Genomic DNA, 25,853 nt, shown 5'->3' on the forward strand with positions numbered 1-25,853 from the left:
ATGGGCCCAAAGGGATGTGGGGAGCTGGATACTTGCTGCACTCTCAGCCTCAGATGGGACATCTCAGAGAAGCTGGGGCTCCCCACATGGAACCTGCCAACTACAGGAACACGCCAACTGCAGGTCTTGCTAGTGGGCAAATGGCAGAGGCCAAAGGAGCCCGAGTGCCCTGAGGGAGCCCCACTGTTTCTGGGTTGAGATTGAGGGTGGGTCAGAATGGAAACTCCGAGAGGGACAGCCTTTGTTTCAGGAGGAGATCCTGGTCCCATGCTGTCACTGGATTCGAATGACTGGCTTTCTGTGGTTCTACAAGAGGTTTTTAGGCTTTTCTGGTATAGAGGCTCCTTGGGCCTCAGCTTCCCTGGGGGAAGGAATCACACATGTCCAGGGAGTGGCCTGGCATCCGTAGTTCATCCCTTACAGGAGTTGGGATGGTTTCTCTGTTTGTTACTTCATGCTTCTGGGACCAGATGTTTCAGCAGCTGGGGTGTGTGGCCAGGGCAAGGAGGACAATTTGAGATCACCAAGCCACAGAGCCTTCTCCCTTACATATCCCCACATCTGGGTAAATGCCCTCTGAGAAGTTAGCTCACGCCTCTTTTCTGTCCTATCCCCCTGCGGGTCACTAAGGACTAAGCCAGCATCTCCTATAGGCTCTTCCAGGAGCCTTCTGCTCAGACATGCATAGCCTGGGGGTCAAAGGCACAGAGGCCGAGGGTTTCTGAAGTAGGAAGTGACATTTGCAGATGCCTGAATGTTCCAAAGGAAGCAGGAGTGGCCTCAGAGTCCTGCCGATCGGAGATGTTCAATGGGGCTCAGGTAGAGGAGTCTCATGGACAGGGAAACAGCTTGCCCGTGGCTTCTCTCCATTACTAACTAGTAGTATTTCCTACACTGGTATGTACTGTTTACAAAAAATGCCTTCACGCAAACTCTATTTGGCTTTACCCTTTCCTCTCAACCCTTCCCAAACACACACATTCTCTCCTCCATCCCACACCCACGCCCGCCCCAAGTCTTTCTTTCAAATACAGAGGCAGAGGCAGTGCTGTGGACCATACAGTCCTGAGGTCCCAGTGTATTTTGGTTTAGCTGGGATTTGTTTGCTTTTCAAACAAGACAGGCTTATTTGGAAAAATGACCTACATCTTTTTACTTTTAAAGTTTTGAATTTTTAAAAAATCACTTCAGCAAATGTTTTTCATTTCTTTCTATAAAAAGAGTGGTTTTTAAAGGGAGAGGAGGCTCATGAGGCACTTCTGCCAGGATGGGAAGGGGGAGTGGGCCACTCTTGGCTCTAACAGAGATGACCTAGAAAAGACAACAGAGGCCAAACCTAGGAAAGGCATTAGTTTGAAACCCTAAGGAGACGAGATAAGACCTGCTGGACAAAGAACAGCCAGGGGGCAAGGACAGTAGCAAGAAACGTGAAAGTGGAGGCGAGGGCTGAGTCCTGGGACTGAGGAATTCCCCAGGACGTGGGACTTTCAGGATTAAAACTGGGGAAAGTCATAGGCAAACCAGGCCAATTGGTCACCCGAGGGCTGACTTAAGTCTCGAGTATAAGTTTGAATGTGTTTGTCCTCTGGTAAATGATCACCATAATCCCTCTTTCCATATATTCCGGTCACTATGGTAGAGCACACCAACTTGAATATTGACAATTAACCATAAAGTGGCTGCACAGTATAGACTTATGCTTCAAATACTGCAAAGTGCTTCGCACACATTATCATCTAGGCCTAGAACCCCAGACGGTGGATCCCCTCTGATATAAGAGGACACACACTTGTCTGAGATCTGACAGATGGGAAACTACAGAGATCCATCCCTTCTCTGTCTTCCCTGAGAGCCCCTCGCTCCTTCCACTGCCTTCTCATCTGTGTTAATTCGCTTCTGGCTGCCTCCAAGCTCCCAACCTGCTTGAAAAAGGCTCCTGAATGTCTCATTTTCAGTCTGGGTCAAAAGTCATGCTCACTGCTCCTGGAGTGACTTAGAGTAACCCTGTCACAACTGGAGACCCAAAGGAGCTTCTTGAAGACTTGCTATCCAAAAATCAAATGAACAACAGGGAATCTCTCCCAGAAGCCAGGACATTCCCTTGGACTGCTCCTAGCCTGGAGTCTGGATCCTCTAGGTTCCGAATCTGAGCTCCCTTCCCACGTCTCTCTTCTCCTGTCCCCCAAATGCACCTTCTCCTCCAGCCACCTGGCATTCTTCACTTGGCTGCCCGTCCCCTCGCCCACTGCTCTCTCAGCTCCTCCCTTCTGGCCTGGGATCCCTATTCCCATCTTCACTATTGCAATCTCACCTTCCTCTTTCAATAAGAATGGGACTGTGTCCTCTGTCCTCCCTCACTGGTCCCAGCCCCAGTCCCAGGGTGGTACTCACATGACAGAACATTGGGCAAAGGACAGGTAATCCACCAGCACATCCAGGCCTTTGTTTTCATCATTCAAAAACTCCCGCACCCACCTACAGATAAAGAAAACAGAGTGGGGTGAGGGGGAGGGGAGAGGGGGACCTCTGATCCAACAACACCCTCTAGGATCCCCCAAAACTTAGCACTAGGCTGGGAAAATTTTGAAGATCAAAACCCATGGCAGACCGACCCATGGCCATGTCACCTGCCAGGACCTCCCCTAGGCCAGGAAGCCAGGGATGGGAAAGGTACAAGCTTTCTGATACCACATCAGCCAAATAAGGTTTCAGGGGGCCCCTCAAAGGCCTAGGCCCCGGCTCATTCACTTTCTGTGACCCTGGTGTCTAGCACAAGGCTGAGCATGCTGTCTATGCATGATGTTTGTTGGAAAAATTGGGGGATTATCAAGAGCATTTACTGCAGCCCTTGCACAGAGCCGTGCCTGACAGAGACCAGCAGGTCCCCAACTTGACCAAAGTTTCAGTGAAAAGACCAGCAAGAAGCGTCAAAGGGAGCTGTGGAACGGAGGCACATGGAGCCTAGGGGCTCTCAGGGGCACCAAGTTCAAGGAAAGGCATTTTAGGAAGTAGTGAGCCAAGAGGGATAGGTGGGAGTTGTGTGTTTGGCAGAAAGGGGAAAAGGACGGGGAAACAGTCAGGAACTCAAGTAATTACAGAATGGCTGTGACCACTCAGAGCCAGACTGAGGAGCTGGGCCCCATCAGCCAGGGAGGCAGGAGGGTAGACAAGGCTCCCTAAAGACAACAGCAGACCAGGCAGTTCCACCACTGCGCCCCAGGCCTTCGGGGCTGAGATAGCCCTGAAAGGGAAGTGTACAGCGTGCCCTAGGAAGACTGTTCCAGGTTCATTGAGAGCAGAGGACATAAAGCTCAGGATGAAACCGTGACTGTCCTCAGTGTTCTGTTCCCTCAGAATGTCCTGGGGTCTTTAAAGGCCAGCTACGCCCAACAGCCTGCAGGGACACTTCTCCCCCACAGCTGGAAACCAGCGCCATGTTTGCCAGCCCCACTCTGAGCTACAGAGAGGCTGGGCCGGAGCACCAAGCCCAGCTGAGCTCTGGCAGCAGGCTCCGGCTGGGGCTGACTGACACCGGAGCTGCCTGAAGTTAGCTTCCTCTCTGGGGGCCGACAGGCCTCCCGTTTCCTGTCTGTCTGCTCTCCAGCTCCCCACCCCCTTCTCATTTCCTGTCTGAGTCTACACTGCTATTTTCGGGATCTTGACACTTTGAGGAGAGGTTAAAGGGCACGTAGGCAAGGCTGAGAACCAATACAAAGTAGGGAGAGGAGGAGCTGCAGAGGCTCTGGAATCCCACTTCCCAGCTCCCTGCTCCAAGGTCTGGGTTCCCACCCAGCTTCCACAGGCCAAAGCAGGACCCTCCTCTCCCTACCTTTCCCCGGGCTCCCACCACCCAGGAGCATCCACCCGTAGCTGGACAGCCGGACAGTCTGCCTGCCCAGAAATCTCGGAAGGATCCTGACCCTCCGTATGACTACCAGGAGAAGCCGGTTCAGATGACAGGAGCTCCTAAAATGCCAGACACTAAGCTGTTCCCTGGGAACCAAAGACCAGGTCCAGACCTCTAAGTTGTGTGCCAGCTGCCAAGAGGCCCCGGCCTGGGAACCATGCTGCTCTGGCCCCACTTCCTGGCCAGTGGCCAGAGGGGCAGGCGCCAGGTAGAAGGGGAGGGCAGAAGGGACTGTCACACACGGCTCTGTGACCCTCTGGAGAAAAGCAGACCCCCATCATCATGCAGCAAGACTTGATACAAAAGACAGAAGGGCCTGAGAGGGAGGGAAGGGAGAAGGGAGGAAAGGCCCTTGAAGTGCAGAGTGGTAGGTAGTGCTCCGGGCTGCCATCTGCTTTACTCTTGCCCTCACATGCAGGGCAGCTGAGGAGGCTCTGCCCGTCTTTCCTTCTCTGAGGAGTCACCAAATAAAGATGGAGGTTTCATGACATGTTTCTTGTGGTTCAGCTTTCAATGTCTGGTTCACAGATGAAGTATGGAAGCCAACTTTGGCCCTTGAGCATAGCTACTGAGGCCAGGAACTGTCCCCTTCCTGTTCTCTCCGGTGCCATTTCCTCTGTGATGGCTGCAGCAGCTGGCTACATGCAGGTATAGCCTCTACCAGAGCCCTGGTCGGGCTCAGCCTGGGGGAGACAAGTAGGCAGCTGCCTCGGACAGGAGGGAAGGCAGATGATGTCATTTGGCTCTTCTCTCAGGAAACCCAGGACCCTGAGGCTGGCACCTGTCCAGTGACCCCCAACCCTACAGCTAGATTTCTCACTCATGTAAGTTCTCAACACTCATGCAGGCCCTTGGTCAGGATTGCAGCCCTGCCTGCTGTTGTCTATCAGGTGTTTTTCATGGTCCTTTGTGTTCTCTCTCTCTCACTCTCTCTGTCTCTATCCACCTCCCTCCCTCTCACTCACTTTCACTATACACACTCTGGCTAGTTATGGTTTTATAAAACTGACACATAGCCATCTTTCACTGCACCTCACACATTAGCCCTCTGCCTGTTCAGCATGTCCTGGTTCCCCATCAGAGACTGAAGAAAAAGACTCACACAGCTCCTAGGGGCCTGTCAGTGGGTTGGCAGGACTAGGGTCCGTTAATACAGAAGACATTCAACTCCTGGCCCCCAATGCCTTAGATCTTCTCTCCTGATACTTCAAGAAAGTTCTGCTCATTTTAAGATTGTCTTAAAATCAAGCAAATAATCTTCTGGGTACAGAATAGTCCAGGAACTAGGTCTCAGCTTCCCAATGCAGAGTGTTCCCCATCCCCAGCCTCCTCTGGACCTTACTTGGCCCAGCCCCAGGCCACAGGCAGACTCCAGTCTCAGCTGCTATGGGAATGTTTTCCACTCGAAGCTACAGGCTGAGGACCCCAGGAAGGGCCCCAAGCTTGCCAGCAGCATCCAGGCAGCAGCTGGCAGAGATGAGGGGAAGAAAAGCCAGAAAGGAAACGTCTGAAGCTCCGGGGAACCAAAGCCATTCAAGGGGCAACTCTGCCCCTGGCAGGGGGATAAACAGGCAAACTCTCCTCAGAAGGACCAGATCCTGAGTGACCAGGTGAAGAGGCTCTGGTGGCCAAATCCGACTCACCCAATGTGGTTGGTACGAAGCGAGATCTCCAGCTCCCTCAGTACTTTGGTGGACTCCTGCACTCTCCTCCTAAACTTCTGTAAACATGAAATTTTCGGTCACTGATCAATCCAACTCCATAGTACAAATAAAAGGGGTAGGAAAAAAGGGAGGGGATACAAGAGGGCAGTTATAGGCCTTCCCTCTATCATTCGCCAGCCACTCCAGACCCATAGCCTCAGAAGCACATGACCCAAGGGTTTGCCCCCAAGCCCCACAGGACTATAGAGGGCAGCAAGATGGGCCCTCCCTGTCTTGTACTTCACCTTCCGAGTTACACTGGGGTCCAAGAAGCTCTGGAGTTTCTGGATATAAGTATGTGGGGGGTTCTTCACCTGGAACCGTTCCTGTAAGGGCAGAGCGAGAGAGAAGTGGTCCTTTGGATTATTCCCTGCCAGGGATAGCCCTCGCCCTGGGGGAAGGCAGAAACAGGTTCTGCTGGGAAACTACCAAACTCCTCCACTGCCCACCCCACACCCCAATCCTACACTAACCTCCTTCAGGCTACTGTGCATTGGGAAGAAATCAAGATAGCTCTTTGTGGGAACCTCTATCCTCTTGGAAAAGAAAGTGGGCATGGAAAAGGAAGAGCTCAGAGTCCCGAGGAGAGTGAGGATGAAGAGCACTCATCCTGCTCGGTATGAGGGGACCCAGCCTCCTAAAGTTGTCACCTGGCTCTTAATATCGCCCAAACCCCAAACCGTACATTCCCTTCCTTAATCAATACTCGGGCGCTTCTCCTCTGTTGCCATCTTCCCCAACTCCAATGAGTGCTCCCTGAGCCTAGAATATTTTCTATGTCAATATTATTTTACTTGGACACACAATTCAAGATACAGATGATGTATTATAGAATTGTACATCTGAAACCTATATAAATTTAACAACCAGTGTCATCCCAATAAATTCAATAAAAGTTTTTAAAAATCTGCTTTTTAAAAAAGATTATTTTAAGACCTGCTGCTTACTGAAAAGATGTGGAGATTACAGAATACTGAACAGCATCCAAAATGAAGACACAATTGGGAAATGTTGTTCGCTGCCTGGCCAACTGATGGATGGGGGTAGGAAGGCCAAGGGGAGGGGGGCTGGCCTTGTAGAGTCCGACTTTCTCAGGTCTGAACCCGAGGTTGGGACTGGACTGTTTTTGCAGCATTAACAAAGTTCAGGACTGCAAACACACTTTCTACTGCTTGCCAGGCCCCAGGCCCCAACACTCCAAAGCAACCCCCACACTGAAGCCTGCTTTAAGCAAGGTCATTCTCCATCTCCTTCCTTCCACACAGGGCGCGGGACCATGCCCTTCCCATTTTGGCCCAACCCCCTCATGTGACCCAAGGGGAAACTCAGGGAGAACCCTTAGGTATTCTGGTCCTGTAAGAGCCTTCACAACTGAGATATCTGAAGAGTGGGGGTGGGGGTAAAGGGTCCAGGGCCTAAAAAAACAAGCTGAAAGAAAAAAAGAAAGGTTTGAGAATGAGCTGAAATTATGTGACCCAGAAAATTGAGAAATTATCAATGAAAGAAACTTAGTACCAAAGGGCTACTGTTCTCCAAACCTAAACGGGTGCTCACCAACTCTGCTTAATGCAGAACACGAGGAAATGGGCCTTCCCTGGAGACGGAGGGACCTGGACGAGGCCATCTGAGGCACAAGCCTACCTTAGGTCAAGCAGCGTGACTGGGGCAGCAGAGGAGCCTAAAGGTTAGCAGAGTCAGCTGCCCGAGCCCTTCCTCCATCACTTATTAGGGTTCTTCATCTATAAAATATAGTAATGCCTTCCTCATTGGGCTTTTGTGAGGATTAAGTGAGATATTTCAGTATGTATAAAGTGCTTGGTTCATATAAGCACTCAATAAATGTTAGCTATTATGATTTTGTTCAGTGCTTAAAAAGAAATAATAAATTTGTTCGTGCAAGGCTCCATGGCAAAGTGCTGGGCAAACACACTGGCTACACTATGCCAGGTGCTTCCACACCTCCAAGAGGTAAGGAAGTAGAAGCCAATGCTCCTAGCCCTGCAGATGGGCCTGTCTGAGTTCACAGACTCGTGACTTTGACCTTCAAATGTCTGCAGGGTAAAGAGCCAGGCCCTAGGTGTTAGTTCTTGGTTCTGAGCTAATAATCTCTATAATCTCTTCCAGCTCTAAACACTATTCATGTAGAGAGAGCTTCTAATCCTCACATTCTGAGATTTGGGAACAGGAGACTAGGGGACTGGGGCTTCTTATTCACAGAGGCCTGCAAATAATAAGAAAACCCTGCTATTTGCCATTTCCAGGGCAGAGCGAGAGAGACGTGGTCCTTTGGATTATTCCCTGCCAGGGATAGTCCTCGCCCTGGGGGAAGGCAGAAACAGGTTCTGCTGGGAAACTACCAAACTCCTCCACTGCCCACCCCACACCCCAGTCCTACACTAACCTCCTTCAGGCTACTGTGCATTGGGAAGAAATCAAGATAGCTCTTTGTGGGAACCTCTATCCTCTTGGAAAAGGAAGTGAGCAAGGACTGAGGCCAAGTCCAGGCCAGGCTTCCTCAAGGGACTCCAGGGCTGCAGTCCATGCCTTTGGTCCTGCCACCTTGTTCTGCCTAAAACATAACCCCCACCTCCCAGCCCTGCCCCAAATCCCGTACCTGGTCACAGATCAGATCCCACTTCTTCTCATTGTCGTACTGCCGCAGGAGCCGGGCCTTGTCAGGGGGCAGGTTCATGGAGCTCTGAGGAGAGAACCCAAGTCAATTGGGTTGAACCCTTCCCCCACCTGGAGGAGAGAAAAGCTAGACTATGCATACCTTTCCCTCCAGGACCCTCAGTTCACCCTGAAACTTGACTGCTAATAAGGAAGGCTCAGAGAGGTGGGACAGACCTCCTGCCTCCCCTTCATATTTAGCCCTTTGATTGAACAATGTTCCCCAAACCATAGGTCATGGAATCAATTTAGTGTGTCAAGAGTATTTTTAGAGAAACCAAGATGGTGGCATAGGTAAACACCTAAAATTGCTGCCTCGCACAACCACTTCAAAACTACAACTAAAAGACAAAATGGACATCATCCAGAACCACAGGAAGGCTGGCTAAGTGGAAATTCTACAACTAGAAGGAAAGAGAAAAGCACACTGAGACTCAGAGGAGGTGTGGAAGTAAAGTGCAGAGGTACGAAGGTGCGAGCGTGGAAAGGGCTGGCAACTGAGGATGCGGTTGTCTTTTTCAATTGGGAGGGAGATATAAGTTCCCAACTGCTCTGAACTCCAGTTCCGGGTGAGACTCTGGGGACCCAGACTCATATGGGGAGAAACTGGACTGTCTGGCTTCGGGCGGAACTCGAGGGCGGCTTTCTCTCAGAGGTGCTTGCAGCGATTACGGAGGGACACTGAGACCCCGGGCCTTTTAGGGCAGGGCTGAGGATCAGCCATACCTGTTTTCTCTGCCCTGTAGATTCTCTGAGACCCCGCCCCACACAAGCTGTGCACAAAGGCTTTTGCATATGAATAGCCTGGCCCTTTGCAATCTAAAATTACCTAACAAACTGCAGCTGAGACAGAGAGACCCAGAACATCCAAAAAAAGGCCCAAGGCCCCACAGCAGCTTGCACTGCTTCACAGCTGGGCCTCATCTGGCTACCTCCAAACCCCAAACAAAGAAGAGGAATCTGCAGATCTCTCCATAGCTCCTGCTGGGCGGCCTCAGGCTGAGGCTAAATTTGCACCTCCTTGGATCTCCAGTGGTCAGAGTGGGACCATCCAGATTACAACTCCTCAGATCCATAAGGGACACACTCAGGGGGCAGACTCAGTGAGCACCAAAGCCCCACTGAAGCAAGTCTTGCCCCATAAGGTTGTCTCCAGCACAGAAATTCTCCCATCGTAGACACAGCTGAGCCTCATAGCCAATTGGCTTGGAGGTCAATTCCTCCCAGTGATACCAAAAACAATCAAGGCTTAACTACAACAAGACTGCGCACACAGCCCACAAAGGGGTGCACCAAGAGTTTCCACCTCAGGTAATTGAGGAGGCTGAGCCACTGGGCCCTATAGGACACCTAGCACAAAAGCCACTCTATCAACACAGGGAAGAAGCCAAAATGCGAAGACAAAGAAACAGATCACAAATGACAGAAATGGAGGAAAGCAAACTACTGGATATAGAGTTCAAAACCACGGTTATAAGGTTTTTCAAGAATATCCTAGAAAAGGCCGATAAATTTAGTGAGACCCTCGAGGATATGAAAAAGGACCAACTAGAAATTAAGCATACACTGACTGAAATAAAGAATAATATACAGAGATCCAACAGCAGACTAGAGGATCGTAAGAATCAAGTCAAAGATTTGAAATACAAAGAAGCAAAAAACACCCAACCGGAAATGCAAAAAGAAAAAAGAATCCAAAAATATGAAGATAGTGTAAGGAGCCTCTGAGACAACTTCAAGTGTACCAACATCCAAATTATGGGGGTGCCAGGAGAAGAGAGAGAGCAAGATACTGAAAACCTATTTGAAGAAATAATGACTGAAAACTTCCCCCACCTGGTGAAAGAAATAGACCTACAAGTCCAGGAAGCGCAGAGAACCCCGAACAAAAGGAATCCATAGAGGACCACACCAAGACACAGCATAATTAAAATGCCAAGAGCAAAAGACAAAGAGAGAATATTAAAAGCAGCAAGAGAAAAACAGTTAGTTACCTACAAGGGAGTACCCATATGAATGTCAGCTGATTTGTCAACAGAAACTATGCAGGCCAGAAGGGAGTGGCAAGAAATATTCAAAGTGATAAATAGGCCGAAGCCAGTTTGGCTCAGTGGATGGAGCGTCGGCCTGCGGACTGAAGGGTCCTAGGTTCGATTCCGATCAGGGGCATATGCCTGGGTTGCGGGCACATCCCCAGTGCGGGGTGTGCGGGAGGCAGCTGATCGATGTTTCTCTCTTATCGATGATTCTAACTCTCTATCCCTCTCCCTTCCTCTCTGTACAAAATCAATAAAATATATTAAAAACAAAAACAAAAACAAAAAAACACACACAAAGTGATGAATAGCAAGAACCTACAATCAAGATTACTCTACCCAGCAAAGCTATCATTCAGAATTTAAGGTCAGATAAAGAGCTTTACAGATAAGAAAAAGCTAAAGGAGTTCATCACTACCAAACCAGTATTATATGAAATGCTGAAGGGTATTCTTTAAGAAGAGGGAGAAGAAGAAAAAGGTAAAGATAAAAAAATTATGAACAACAAATACATATCTATCAACAAGTGAATCTAAAAATCAAGTGAATAAAAAATCTGATGAGCAGAATAAACTGGTGAATATAATAGAATCAGGGGCATAGAAAGCGAGTGGACTGACAATTCTTGGGGGTAAGGGGGAGTAGGGGGTGCGGGAAGAGACTGGACAAAAATCGTACACCTATGGATGAGGACAGTGGTGGGGGGCCTAAGGGCAGAGGGTGGGGTAGGAACCAGGTGGAGGGGAGCTATGGGGGAGAAAAGAGGAACAACTATAATAATCTGAACAATAAAAATTTATTTTAAAAAAAGAGTATTTTTATTTTAAGTGAAAATGAACAGATTAAAATAGAATAGGACATTCTTCCCCGGCATACTGCAGGCCACTGGAGGGCCTTCCTCTCATCTTTCTCTCCTTTACCGACTGCTCCGAGTTGCGCTCTAACTCCCTGCAAGTAGGAAGTACAAATAATGACGCTTTCATAAAGGTTTTGTTTCTTTTATAGTTTATGTGTACACCACATACAGGTCATGCTGTAAAATGTGTTTCTTCATACGGGACAGTTCGAAGACGTTTGAAAGCTGCCAGTTTAAAGCAGAAACCTTCAATCTGCTTTCCCCCAGGGTCTGGGAGCTGGGTGCCCTTCCTGCACCAGCACACCCAGGGGCCCATCCTGAGCCACCCGCAGCCCCTGTAGATGCTACCACTCCACCCTTTCCCCACATCAGGATGCAAGAAGGACATTAGCATAAAGATAACTGCTCAGAATATTTTTAGGAAATAACTTACAAAACGTTAGTACTTTAATTATTAGTAGCAAATTACTTATGACATACACGCCTCCCAATTAATTAAGACACAGTAAAGTGTCCTGACCCTTTGCTGAGACACTCTAATCTAGAATATAGAAGACAGAGACCAGGCATCATTTTATTTTGTTCCCACTACTGTTTGCTGAATGAATAAATGAATGAGTGAAGCCCAAGGCATCCATGCATGACCTGACCGCAGCTTGTATCCCCGTCCAGCCAAGCCTCTCTGCTAACCAGTCTGGCTGCCTTTGTTTTAGGTCACAGCCCTTGCCTCCAAAGGCAGATCACTGCACCTGCCCACCCCCCATACTCTTGAATCAAATACGATCTCCTATCTGAAGTATCATAGCTGTCTGATAACCCACATGACTTCCCACAAATCCAGCCTCTTCCCCAGCACACTGCAGGCCACCTGGAGGGCCTTCCTCTCATCTTTCTCTCCTTTACCGACTGCTCCGAGTTCAGCTCTAACTCCCTGGCAACCCAAGCATGACTGCTTGGTTTACCTCTGCCCACTCCCTGATATCCTCATCCCTGGGGACAGGAACTGTGTGCATCGAGTAGTCACACGGGCCCTGGGTTACTCCAGAAGCAGCAGGAATATCCTGAAAGTACGCCCTCCATTTCCTAGGAAACTGAAAGGAAATCCTTAAACATTTATTTCTATCACCCATATCTATTATGCATTTATCTATGCACATACTATTAAATCAGCTGTGCTCATCTACCCCCAAAGGACTGTCTATTCATATGGCCCAAAACCCCAATAATATCTAATACCATGACAGGCACCTAGTGGAGAGTAAGTTGATAGTAAATCTATGGTTAAGACATCCCAGCTTGAGCTATGGACCCAGATCCTGGCTGGAAATGGGTTCACTATGGCTCAAAAAAGGAAGTAGGGTTGGGATCTCTGGTCAGCGTTTAGAAATGGTAGAATTTAGAAATATACTGTATAAGTGGAGCAAGTTCAGCAACCCCCATGGTTGCTGAACCTCCCCAGGAGAGAAGGGCCAACAGAATCCCTCCACTGCTGGTCGTATGGATTGCTGGGGTGGGGGTGGGGGCGCAAATACAACTCTGAATGTTCTCTCCAGAACTACTTTGCTAAGGGCCAATCTCGGCATATCTGTGGATAATAGGACAAGGACAGAGACCACAATAAGGACCCAAAGGTCAAAGGTGGGCCTGGAGCAAGGTCTCCTGTCTAACCAGGGTCAGGATGCTGCCAGCTGAACCCAAGTGAGATCGGAGCAGAAACTGTCCTCAGGCCTGGTTCTGGCTCTGTGCACACCCTAAGCACATCATTGTCACCTGCCCATTGAGCCCAAGTTTGTGTCATGAGTAGTTTTCTATTGTCTCCCTGAGAAGAAAGCCACTGGGGAGGGAGTGGGGGAGCCTGGCACTACTCTGGCAGACATCATATCCTGTCTGCACCATCTTCCTCTCTCAGCCACCACTGCCAGCTGCTGTGGCCTTGTACCTCCCTACCAGATGAACTGATGAGGGAAACGTTTCCAATACAGAGCAAAGCTGCCCCCTTTGGGAACCTTAGCCTGAGAACAGGTGAGAGAAGCACGAATCACCAGCTCTGACCACAGGCCACATCCTCCAGTCTAGAGCTTTGATGCCAGCCTTCTCTGCTTCTTCAGCTGAAGTGTGATGGGGAAGAAAGTAGGTAAGGGGAAGTCCCTCAGCCTCCAGCACTCTCACAAGAAAACGGTCACTGGCTGTGGGCTGGTAGCCACCCGCTACGGGAAGGGCAGGACCAGGGCCTGGCCAGGGCAATTCTCTCTCTGCCAGACAAGGGCACTGGGGCTTCTGCATCCACTTGCTAACGTGCGCAAGTCTAGCAGGGCTCCAATGTCCTGAGGAAGTTACTCTTCCCTGAGGAAGGACAACTTCCTGAGATCCGGGGACAGCCAGGGAGCAAACCTGATGAGGTTCCGGTTTCAGTCAAAGGTTTGTTTCCTTGACATTCAGCGGTTCCACGGGGACTGTGGGCTCTCGGAAGGCAGAGGCGGGCTTAAGTCCTGCTACCTTCTCACGAGACCCTTGCTGAACAGGAAGGAGGTGCACTGTCTCAGAGAGGAGGGCACTGGATGTGGAGTTGGCGCAAAGCAACTTTGGGCTCTTCAGAGCTGCTGAGCCTCAGTGAGCTCATCCATAAAACGGAGATAATCCCCCTACTTCCCACGGTTTTATGAGGATTAAGTGATAAACATTTTATGTCTGTATTTGTCTGGAACACTGTGGGTGTTCAACACAGTGCCCTTACCCTTCCTTCTGAGAATAGCCTGTGTGACGTGGTGACATCCCAAGGACCCACCCTCTTGCTTCAGGGTTCTCTCTCTCTCTCTCTGCCTCTGTCCCTCCTTCAGCAACTGATTCTCAACACTGAGGACAGAGCAATCCTTTACCTCTCTTTGATCCTTGGGGATGGAGGCGGAGACCCCAGGGAGTAGGGAAAGGGGGAGATGAACTCAAACTGAAAGCAATTCTAGAGCTGAGTCCTAAAGCAGAGGAACCAGCAAGAAGTCTAATAATAAAAACCTATAACAGGGTGGATCTGATGCTTCTCCAGCAAGGCTACCCTGGTTTACTGCCAGTTTGAGGCCAGGCAGAGTGCCCTGTGTAGTGGCCAACCCCCTCCTGAGTTCTGTGGGAGCAAGGCTTCTACTCCCCATTTGACCCTGTCCTCCCCCCCCCCCCCCCCAGAGGCCGAGGAGGGAGGCAGCTCTGGTGGCAGAGGTTCCCTTCCCTTTCCTGCTCTGCACCCCCAGCCAGTTAGCCCCTCCTTGTTTCCTTCCCATTGCGGGGAGGGAAATGCCGGTGGGGTTGGGGTTTCCTTAAGCTGCGGGTCCTTTGGGACTCACCCCTGACTTGTCAGTCTCCTTAGGCCAGGCCTGGGGAAAACCCAACACAGAAATAGGAACCATAAAAAATTCCCAGCTGTTTCTATTGGCCCTGGTCAATCGTGATAAATCTTAGGAACAAAGATAAAAATGGCATGGCTCCTCTGAGAGGCAGGAGCGAGGTGGTCGAAACTTTCCTGCAAAGGGGATTCTGGAGGCTTTAGGGAAGGCAGGTAGGGGATTTTTATTTTGAGCAAATACAGAATGTGAGCTGGTGGTTTTTAAAAATTTCCCTCTCAGAACCACCTTTCACCAAATCCCCTGTGGCTGGACACTTCTCCCAAATGTGGTAGCCCCAGCCCACATGCTCAGCACAGGGGTGGGGAACACTGGAAGCTCAATCTACAACTTCCCCAGAGATAGCACGAGGCACTGTCCTGGGTACCACATGCTGCTGAGCCCTGGGCCACAGCTGCCACCAAGCCTTCTCGTGCATCCACTGATCAGCCCACTGTACGGATGGGCAGGGGTAAATGTGGTGAGGAGGCACATAGTTTGGGAGTCCAAGGCAACACTGGGCACAAAGGCCCAGCCCTGGCTGCCAAAAGGACAGAGCTTTAGGAGCAGCCCAGCCTGCCCTCCACGTGTCTCTACTGGTGGGCAGTAGGCACAGCTGTGGCCAGCTGGGCACTACTCCCAAAGGGCAAGAGCCCAAGGAGGTGGGAGGTACCAGCTCCTGCTGCCTCGGCCCCCTTGGCGGCCACAGCCAGCACTGCTGCAGTAGCAGCTCCCAGACAATGAGAGTTATTTTCAGCCAGTGCTTTAACACAAGCCAGCTGGCCAGTGTGCAGGGCGGGAGTCCTCCTCCACCCAGCCCGCCCAGATGGCAGGCAGGCCCAGCCCATCGCCTACGCTGCTGCCGACTCTGCGTCACTGTTTGTTTATCTCGTTGTTTCAGCACAACTCCTCCTAACTACCCCCCAAAACTACAATACTTTCAAAAGGAAATAAAAGAATCAGAGAATTTGATCAAAGGTCCAAAAGCTAAAATTAAAAGGTCCAGACATGGGAAGCACAGCAGCCCCTCCAAACACCCACTCTTTTCCCCAGCTCTGTGACTGGCGGGCGCAGCGCAGGGGAGGAAGTGGAATGAATTAGTGGCCAGATCTCACTGCAGCCTCCATGGATCAAGGCCGAGCCTGGCTTTGCTGCCAAACCAGAGGACAAAGCTCAAGACTGCTCTCCCCGCCGGTCTTGCTCCCATCCTTCTTTTCAGAGCTCAGGTTTGGAGAAGATAACTTGAGACAAACAGCCTGGAATGAGCCTGAGACAACTATGAAAGATTCTGAGAGAAGAACCATATTCTGTGGCTGAAAGGAAATCACAGGAACAGTTCACGACACTTGGCTGGAGGGAGAGGTACCACACCCCATGATGAGTGGGGTGGACACTTCAGCCAGCCCCATATACGTTGGAGAGTTCAAGAATAGAAAGGGGTGGACAGTAGCAGTCACGTCCCTGGACACTAGGCCCCAAGCTCCCCCTTCTCTGCTTCTCATCTCTCTCCATATACCACCCTGTGCACAGGAACTCATGGATGCAACACAACTCTAGCCACATACACATTTTGCTCTAGGTCTGAGCTGTCCTATTTGACTTTTAGGGGCGTTGCTGGGGTACCTCATGACAAAAGACATAAAAAAGTGGTGCTCCATGACTTAAGTGTTTGTAGTGGCTTACATTGTCTTTCTGTTTTTGTTTAATTGAAGCTATCACTCCGGGGACAAGCTGCCAGGGAAAAGCCAGCTTTCACAGGCTCGGAGCCCTGTCTGGAGAACGTGCTTCTGTGGTCACTGATGACTCTATAACCAGAAATGACATGCTGAGCAGTTATGAGCCAAGTCCCTGAGCAGCCCGGAGGAAAAAGAGATGGATTCACCAGATGTCTCAAGCTGAGCTCTGCAACTCACACCAGGGAAGTTAGATGGAGGAGAGGTCCTAGAAGGCCAACATCAATCAAACACAGAGGTGGCTTTTTCCAAATACAACTGTGCCCCTCCGGCCCCTTCTTCACCCCAGAAGACTCCTCCATTGTAGTCTCAGGAGGCATAGGAAGTTGGACAGACCCAATGCCAGCAAAATTCCCAGTTCTACCCTCTGCCACAGTATCGGCCTCACACCTGACATCAGGTAACCTCTGCAAGTAGCTGCCCCGTCCCAACCCTGGCTGAGGACACCTTCTTCTGACCTATTTAGTCAAGAAGCACACTATCTCAGGAGAACTCTTGTTAGCTCTTCCCAACTGAGACCCCAGGGCCCAGCTAAAAAGCCACTGCCACAGCAACTTGATCTGTCTGCTGGCTCCCCAGCCCCTCCTTGCGGTTAGCCAGACCCACACACTCCCCTGTTACGCAGGATGGAAACTATTCTGCTGGGGGCAGCCGGCTTTGCAAAGCCAAGGAGTCTTCGGGCAGAGCCTCACATTCTCCCTGCAGCCAATCAAGGTCCTCCCTTTTCGTGATAATTCTGTCCTCCTGCCCAGGGAACCCTAACAGGCAGCACTACCTCTCAGACGACACATTTCTGGGGTTACATCCTACAAAAGGCATCTTCCTCTCTCTCCCCCTTACTCACAGAGACCCAGTACATCTCCCTCCCAGAGTCTCTCATCCATACCTTCTCTTCATTCCCACTGTCACCACTAAATGGGCCCGTACTAGTCACTCTTGACCCCTGGGATCCTTCTAGCTGGCATTCCTACTTCTAGCACCTCTACCCCACCCAACCTGCACCTGGATGAAATTTCTAAACTTCCCAGCACATAAGATAAATTATGTCTCTTCTCAGTTGAAAAATCTTCTCTGGCCCAGCTGGCATGGCTCACTGGTTGAGCAGACCTATGAACCATGAGGTCACAGTTCAATTCCCGGTCAGGGCACATGCCCAGGTTGCAGGCTCGATTCCCAGTGGGGGGACCTGCAGGAGGCAGCCAACCAATGATTCTCTCATCATTGATGTTTCTATCTCTCTCTCTCCCTCTCCCTTCCTCTCTGAAATCAATAAAAAAAAAAAATATTTAAAAAAAAATCTTCTCTGACTCTTAACATTCATACAAGAAAACCTAAACGCCTCGGCCTGCTGTTCTTAGCATCTTAAAATGAGAAAGAGCTTCAGAGGCAAGATTCTCCTCTGACCAGCCTTATCCTCTCCTGGACTCTCTTTTCTGGAGTAGCCACTCTTGTCATAGGATTTGCTTGTAATCTTCTGAATCCCTACCTATTACCTGACTCAAAATCCAACAGCTCTGTGACTACCAACCTAAACTAATCAGCCCCTCTTCTGAGCTTCAAAACATAGTCATATGTGGAGAGTATGGCAGAGACCTACTTGTTATCCCCCAACACCTTCTCATCTTCCTTACTAATGAACCTCCAATATTCAGATGGGCACGTGACAGCCCAGAATTAATATATTTCTCATCTTCCCTGACATGTAGGATAGAAGCAGAAGCAGTATGTACAAGTTCTCAGAAGTGTCATTAAAGGGAGGGAGTATACCCTTCTTTTCTCCCTTCTGCTTCCAGCTGGTTGGAATGCAGAGGTAATGGTGGGAACTTCAGCAGCTATTCTGGACTATGAGGTAACCCTGAGAATGGAATTCCAGATGGCTGAAGCTACAAGAAAATCACTGGTCACTGATACCATGGACCTTAGCACAAACAATGTGTTCCATATAGTGTCTTTTCATGTGTGTGTTTCCTCTATTTACAATTAGAGCATGAACTCCTTGAAGATAGAAGTCATGTCTTACCTTCTTGGAGTCATGTGCAAGTGCTTACTGAAGAGCTGATTAATCCCACTACTATCTCTCCCACCATCAAGTCCTTTGTTCAGCCCCCAGTTATTTTTAGAGGGCATTATCCTACTTCTCATCATTGCCTTCTATTTCTGGGCTCTCTCCCCTTAAACCTACCTTATGTTCTATAGCCCAAATCACTTTCTTTAAATGCTGCTTCTCCCTCAGCAAACTCCCAGACTTCTCACTCTGAGTTTCAACTCTGACTTTCAGTTCATGCCATAAATCTAAGGCACTCACCTGTCCTACTCTTGAACCAAATTTATCTTCTTTTTTAAATTGATTTCAGAGAGAAAGGGAGAGGGAGAGAGAAAGATAAAAACATCAATGATGAGAGAGAATCAATTGATCAGCTGCCTCCTGCACGTCCCCTATTGGGGATCGAGCCCACAACCGGGCATGTGCCCTTGATCTAAATGGAACCCAGGACCCTTCAGTCGCAGGCCGACGCTCTATCCACTGAGCCAAACCAGCTAGGGCCCAAATTCATTTTCTTATAGCCTGCTAGACTACATGGCCCTGGGAACAGAGATCACCACCAGCTTGTTTACCACTGTAGTAGGTGTTCAATAAAGACGGGGCAAGTTGAATTTCCCTATAATATACTCCTCTTCCTCATGTCCCTAAGTTTTCTACTACATCACATCCCAGAGAAATTATCTCCTTCCCAATTGCCAGACATGCTCCTCCTTCAATTCAAAACAGGTGAAATCCCACATTCTCTAACAAATCTTTCATAAGTTAAGAGTGGTAAGTAAGATCTACCCCCATATAGTGTCTTTTCATGTGTATTTCTCCCAAACCAGTGTTTTCACACATTGACTAATGCCTTTAAAATGTGTTCATGGAGTTGTGATTTATGGCTAATGTTTATCTATCTTTTCTTGGACGTTCAATAAATATCCTACCACAAATCTCACAGTGTGGTTAAAGCTCTGAATGAGGAGCCGCATTGCCCTGGTATGAATCCTGGCCACAACTTACTAGTTGTGTGGCCTATGGAGAGTTATTTAATCTCTACGAGTCTCAGTTTCCTCACTTATAAAATGGAGGTAGAAATGGTACAGACTTCATAGGGTTGCTATGATAATTAAATAAGTTAACATATGTAGCATTTAAATCAGAACCTAGGTAGCAAATACTATACATAATGCTAGCTAATTTTTTTTATTTTAATCCTCACCGGAGGATATGTTTTCATTGATTTCTAGAAAGAGAGGAAGGAAGGAAGAGAAAAAAACTGCTGATGTGAGAAACATTGCCTGGCTGCCTCCCATACATGCCCAGACCAGGGATTGAACCTGCAACCTCTGGGTGTACAGGATGACACTCTAACCAAGAGAGCCACCTGGCCAGGGCCATATGTTTTTGTTGTGATTTTTTAAACTCGACATTTAGCTGGAAAACAATTATATGCCAAGCACCAAGCTAGGAGCTGGGGATATAAAAATAAATAGGGCAGGATCTTTACATTCAGGAAGTTTATATCCAGAGGGCAAGGTAGACAAGCAAATTGAGTCTGAGTGTAGACAGCACTTCTGTGAGAGAGGTGCACATGGCACTGTGGGATCTTGGGGAGGCAACATCTAACTGGACAAGGAATCAATTAAGGCTTCCTGGAAATGCTACAGAATTTAATTTTAAACATCAGCAGGAGGGAGTCAGGCAAAGGCAATGAAGGAAAGGAATATGGTGATATTCTATGTAACGAGATAGCACTTGCAAATACACCATAAAAAAGGCACAAAACACCATAAAAAGTCCAGGAGTCTCTATGTGATTCATGGTAATAGAATGAAAATGTATATGGGGAAATTACAGCAGGCAGGGAACAGTCAGATGACAAAGGGTCTTAGGAGCTAAGGTAAGTAGGTGGGTATGAGTAGGACAATAATGATGCTACTATCAAAACAAAAATAGTAATACTAATTTATTGACAGAACTGTGATAAGAACTCTATATGAATTATTATGTCATTTAATTCTCACAGCAACCTACGAAGTTGGGACCATGATCATTCCCATTTTACAGGTGAGAAACCAAAGGCTTAGAAAGGCCAGGGAACTTATCCAGGGTCACATAGCCAGTATGGGGTGGACCTGGGATTTGAACCCAGGTCTGACCGCAAAGCCTGAGCTTGTATCCCCACACAATGATTCCTCTGAGACAATCCTATATAATAAAGAGGTAATATGCAAATTGACCATCACTCCAACACATAAGATGTCTGCCCCCATGTGGTCAAAGATGGCCACCCCCAGGTGGACACATGATGGCTGCCACAAGATGGCCGGCAAGGAGGGCAGTTGGGTGTGACCAGGCCTGCAGGGGAGAGCAGTTGGGGGGGACCCAGGTATGCAGGGGAGGGCAGTTGGGGGGAACCCAGGCCTGAAGGGGAGGGCAGATGGGGGGGACCCAGGCCTGCAGGGGAGGGCAGTTGGAGGGAACTAGGCCTGCAGGGGAGGGCAGTTGGGGGTGACAGGACAGCAGGGGAGAGCAGTTAGGGGCGACCAGGCCTGCAGGGGAGGGCAATTGGGGGTGACCAGGCCAGCAGGGGACGGCAGTTGGGGCAATTGGGCCAGCAGGGGAGCAGTTAGGCGTCGATCAGGCTGGCAGGGGAGTGGTTAGGGGGTGATCAGGCTGGCAGGCATAAGCGGTTAGGGGCAATCAGGCAGGCAGGCAGGCAAGCGGTTGGGAGCCAGCAGTCCTGGGTTGTGAGAGGGATGTCCAACTGCCCTCGAGGGGCCCCAGATTGGAGAGGATGCAGGCTGGGCTGAGGGATTTCGTGCACTGGGCCTCTAGTATATTATATTATCCCTCCTCTGCACTTTTTCAAATTATACACATCCTTCAGGACCAATACGATCAACCTTCCTCATGAACCCTCCCCCAAACAACCCAGACTTCACACACTCCTTTCTCTCAACTTCAGAGAGATTTGCAATCATTTCTCCAACACTAGTGTCTTCGATGTATCACACACTGTGCCATCTGGAAAACTTGTTTTGCCTTGCAGTAAATTGTATACTAGTATTTACGAAGAAAAGGGAAACTACACCTTATACACATCTACTCTGGGTCAGGCACTGTACTGGATGGATCCTTTAAGTACAAGATTGCATGGAAGATTCATCCTCTCTCATATTCTTACTAGAGGCCCGGTGCACGAATTCGTGCATGGGTGGGGTCTGACCGGCCAGCCCTGATCAGGGTGATCAGCCAGTCTGGCCAGGGGCAAGGGCCAAGGGTGGTTGGCCAGCCAGCCCTGCCCCCTGGTCGAACTCCCAGTCAAGGGGACAATTTGCATATTAGCCTTTTATTATATAGGATTCACTTTTCATATTCTATATTATTCCCCAAACTAGACTATAAACTCTGTGAGGGCATGCACTTTGCCTTGAACACACTTGTGCCTAGACAAGGATTACTGGCACTTTTCTAACATACTGTGGTTGTTCAGGAGACAGCAGAGGCCAGCTGGGGGCAGCACTCCATCTCACCCCGTGCACCAGCTACGGACCCAGTCTGGTGTTCCAGGAGTCTCATTATAAATCCAGGAGCTTATTATCAAACCATGAAATTTAATTACTCCCTTCCTACTTCCAGATTACATGTGGGAGAGGCATGACTCCTGCTTTATGGAAGGGTAAACTGAGGCCCAGCATGGGCACACATCGGTCACAATTCCTATCAGCTGTGGAGAGGCACTGCAAGTCCTCTGTCTCTCTTTGCCTTTTCAATTGCTCTCAAATGGGGGTCCATCCCCAGCCTCAGTGGTCCTGTCCTCTTTGAGGAGGAATCATATGACCCCAGGCTGCTCTTGATCCATGAGCCATCCTCCCAACACAGTCCCTCCCTCCTCCTGTCTTTAAGGCCAGAGCTTAACAACAGAGGTCATATATGCCCACACCCCAACTCCATCTTTGAGTGTCCCAGCTTTTTTACATCTCCTCTGATTTCCAGCTAGCAAAAAACACTTCTTTGGAGTCAGACTTCTGAGAATTCACACCTCATGACCCAAAGACACCCTAAATCTTCTCTGCTTCTCACAATGTCTGGAGTCCAATGTGCCATGTTCACTCAGGGTCATGGAGGAGAAGAAAAACATTTGCTGGCACTTTTCTCAAATGATCTCACTTACTGCTCTCAATAACCACTGGCGGTAAATGTTATTATTCCTTTAACTGGGGACAGAATTAAGAAACTTAGACCAACTGGCTCAAGGTCACACAGAAAGAGGCAGAACCCAGACTCAAACCCAGATATTTGGCCTCCAACATAATTTTTGTCAGGACATGGCTTTTTCTACCCTGTCCTGGCATCTCCTTATAAAGAAAACAAATCTCCATTTCTAACTTGGGAAGGTCCACCTGCATTTGTCTGGCTGGCCTTGGCTGATCATTAAACAGCACTTCCCTGTCCAGCCCAACTGGGTTGGAACCAGCTTAACGAAGTATGTGGGCCAGACACTTGAAGTTTAAGGCTTTTGTCTCAGAGTAAGAGGGTGATCATGCACAGCAAAGGGGCAAGGGTGCCCTCTTGGACACCACATGGTGACAATGCCCTCATATCTGAATGGCATTGCAAACATTCAAACTGCTATAGATAAAAGCATGGGCTTTGGAATCAGGGATGATCTAGATTTGAATCCTGGTACTTTTCATGAGATAGTGGGAAAGTTATTAAACTTCTCTGAACCTGTTTCTACATCTATAAAATGTGAATTATAAGATCTACCTCTTATAAGACTCAAGGAAAGGGATGAATGACTGGAAGGACTGTGGACGTGCCTGGCACAATGCTCTATAAGGAGCTGTTCCGGAGTTGCAGCCGACTAGAGTTAGCTTCTAAGCACATAAGCAAAATGTAATTTCACCGTTCTTTAAAATACATAATAGAGTGTATCGGTATAGCTAAGCAGTATAGGTTAAATATATTTACATGTTTATTTCTCTAGGTTACAGCAATTGCACACACACACCTTTGAAAGATAAGACTGGGATACCAACAGTCACTCAGGGAATTCACAAAAAAGCTGGGACCAAAATTCAGAGAGACAGAATTGAATCACTGACTAAGGTGCCCTGCTGAGTGATCTGGGACAATTCCTCTGACCTTTTGGAGGAGATTTTGCTAAGTTGTCATTCATGTTCTGCTGTCAAATCCCTCTCATTGTCTCCTGACATCCTGTGATCTGCAAACCTGAGGTCTGATTCTGCCACAAATCTGTTCTTGGCTCCCTCAACTAACTCCTCTTTTCAACAACTCTGCTTCTCTCCTTGTGACATTGCTTAAGTCCTCTAAGCTGTCCCTCCCAGTCACTTGAAGGACTGTGCTATCTGTGGGAATATAGAGAAAAGCATGAGAATGTTTCAGCACTAAATTTTAATTGACCAGTAGACATTGATGATTCTCAAATATGTGTTTCTATCTCAGACTTCTTTGAGCTTCAGCTTTAAATATCCAACCGCCCAATAGACTTTTCACCCAGACTTCCACAGGCTTTGCAATCTCACATATCCCCAACTGGCCTCATCATTTTCCCTCCTATATTATTTTTCCTCTTGTATTCTCTCTCTCTCAATTTTATTTTTATTGATTTCAAAGAAGGGAGAAAGAGAGGGAAAGATAGAAACATCAATGATGAGAATCATTGATTGGCTGCCTCTTGCATGCCTCCCACTGGGGACCGAGCCAGCAACCCAGGCATGTGCCCTTGATTGGAATCAAACCCAGGACCCTTCAGTCCGCAGGCTGACACTCTATCCTAGGGGTCCTCAAACTTTTTAAACAGGGGGCCAGTTCACTGTCCCTCAGACCGTTGGAGGGCCGGACTATAGTTTTTTAAAAAAACTATGAACAAATTCCTATGCACACTGCTAAGTCGGCTGCTAAGCAGGACAGGCAGTGGTGGCAAAAACACCCGGCGGGCCGGATAAATGTCCTCAGCGGGCCGCATGTGGCCCACGGGCCATAGTTTGAGGACCCCTGCTCTATCCACTGAGCCAAACTGGCTAGGGCTCTCTCTCTCTCTCTCTCTCTCTCTTTGTACTCATCCAAGGATATTTTATTTATTTCAGAAAGAAAAGCAGGGAGAAGGAGAGAGAGAGAAAAACATCCATGTGTGAGAGAAATACTGACTGGTTGCCTTTCATACCCACCTCTACCAGGGATTGAACCCGCAACCTGGGTATATGCCCTGACCAGGAATTAAACCCGTGATTGTTTGGTGTATGGGACAATGCTCCAACCAACTGAGCCACACTGGCCAGGGCTCTCCTGTATTCTCTTAATCAATGGCAACTCCATCTAACTAATCTAACAAGCTAGAAATTTGGATGTTATCCTTAATCCCTCCATTTTCGCTCATCTCTACCTTCTGAATGTCAAATGTAATCAGTCAGCAAGTTCTCAAAATTTAATCTTTGAAAGTATTTATTGACTCTGTTCCTTTATCTCCACCATGCAAACCAGCCTGGTTTTGGCTCCATCATTGTCACCACACTACCAGGCCTCCCATTCGGTCACCCATCTCCAATTCTGATTCTCTCCCACGGCTGCTGACCAATCTGCCCACAACTCAAAATCTGGCCATACCATTCTCCTACAGAAAGCATGAGTCCCTTCCACATGGCACTCAAAGGCCTCCTTATCACTTCAGCCTCCACTCCCTCCACTCTCTGCCTTACACCTCACACTCCAACAGCCCCGAGCAGCTGCATGAGGATTCTCTGAATACATCATGCTGTCCTCGCTGCCCATGCTGGCCCCTCTACCTGAAATGCTTTCTTGCCCACACTTGTGCAACTCCTAATTATCCCTGTAGCCAGTAGGGATTTCCTCCTTACAGGCAGTGTTCCTCTGGCTCCACCTCTCCCCTGTGTTCCCTGATGCTCCTGCATAGCTGTGCCATCGCCCTTCCCAAGCCGTATACTGCAATTACATGTTTAATGTGTTTGTCTCCCCTTCTAGACTGAACTCCCTGGGCAGACATTGTCTTGGTCATCTTTACTTCTCTGGCATTTAACCCAATTATCCAAGTGTCCAATAAATGCTTGTTGAGTGAATGAACACCGGGCTGCACTTGGTGAGTCTCTGAGGGCTGGTATCATGTCCCTTTCCATCTCCAGGCAGGAAGATGACACCTTAACCATTCTCAGCTCGCCACCTCGGAGGCCCTGCACACTACCAGGCTACTGATGTGAATCTTCACCTGCCCTGCCATAGAATAAGACTGGGGTGAGCTCCCTGCCATCTTGCCTCTAAGACCATCAGAGGCAGCTAGCACTGTTTTTGGTACAATGCAGTGGATGGTACAATGTTATGATACCATCTTGACATTTTCTTGGGCATTTATAGGCAACAAGTACTAAAGTAGTTTCTTTACAGTTTTTGGAGGGAATCAACTGAGAAGCCAGATGCCATCAGACACTCTCTAGCTGATTACCCCTCAAATCCTGAGTTTATGCACATAACTTTTAACAAGGACATTCTGGGGAAATGACAGATAAATG

At 48.7% G+C, this 25,853-nt stretch overlaps 1 protein-coding gene across 3 annotated transcripts in view; it reads right to left on the minus strand.

Moving 5' to 3' along the window:
* FMNL3 (formin like 3) overlaps positions 1-25,853 on the minus strand; it is a 58,345-nt gene that overhangs the window by 13,342 nt on the left and 19,150 nt on the right. For all 3 annotated transcript variants that reach the window (XM_079773616.1, XM_079773615.1, XM_079773614.1), the window contains exons 2-5: positions 8,225-8,308; positions 5,856-5,936; positions 5,551-5,627; positions 2,392-2,475 (exon numbers count right to left, since the gene is read on the minus strand). In XM_079773616.1, coding sequence (XP_079629742.1) covers positions 2,392-2,475; positions 5,551-5,627; positions 5,856-5,936; positions 8,225-8,308 — 326 coding nt within the window. The remainder of the gene's footprint in view (positions 1-2,391; positions 2,476-5,550; positions 5,628-5,855; positions 5,937-8,224; positions 8,309-25,853) is intronic.

This window comes from Cnephaeus nilssonii, assembly GCF_951640355.1.
Source record: "Cnephaeus nilssonii genome assembly, chromosome: 6".
In the NCBI taxonomy this organism is placed as follows: Eukaryota; Metazoa; Chordata; class Mammalia; order Chiroptera; family Vespertilionidae; genus Cnephaeus; species Cnephaeus nilssonii.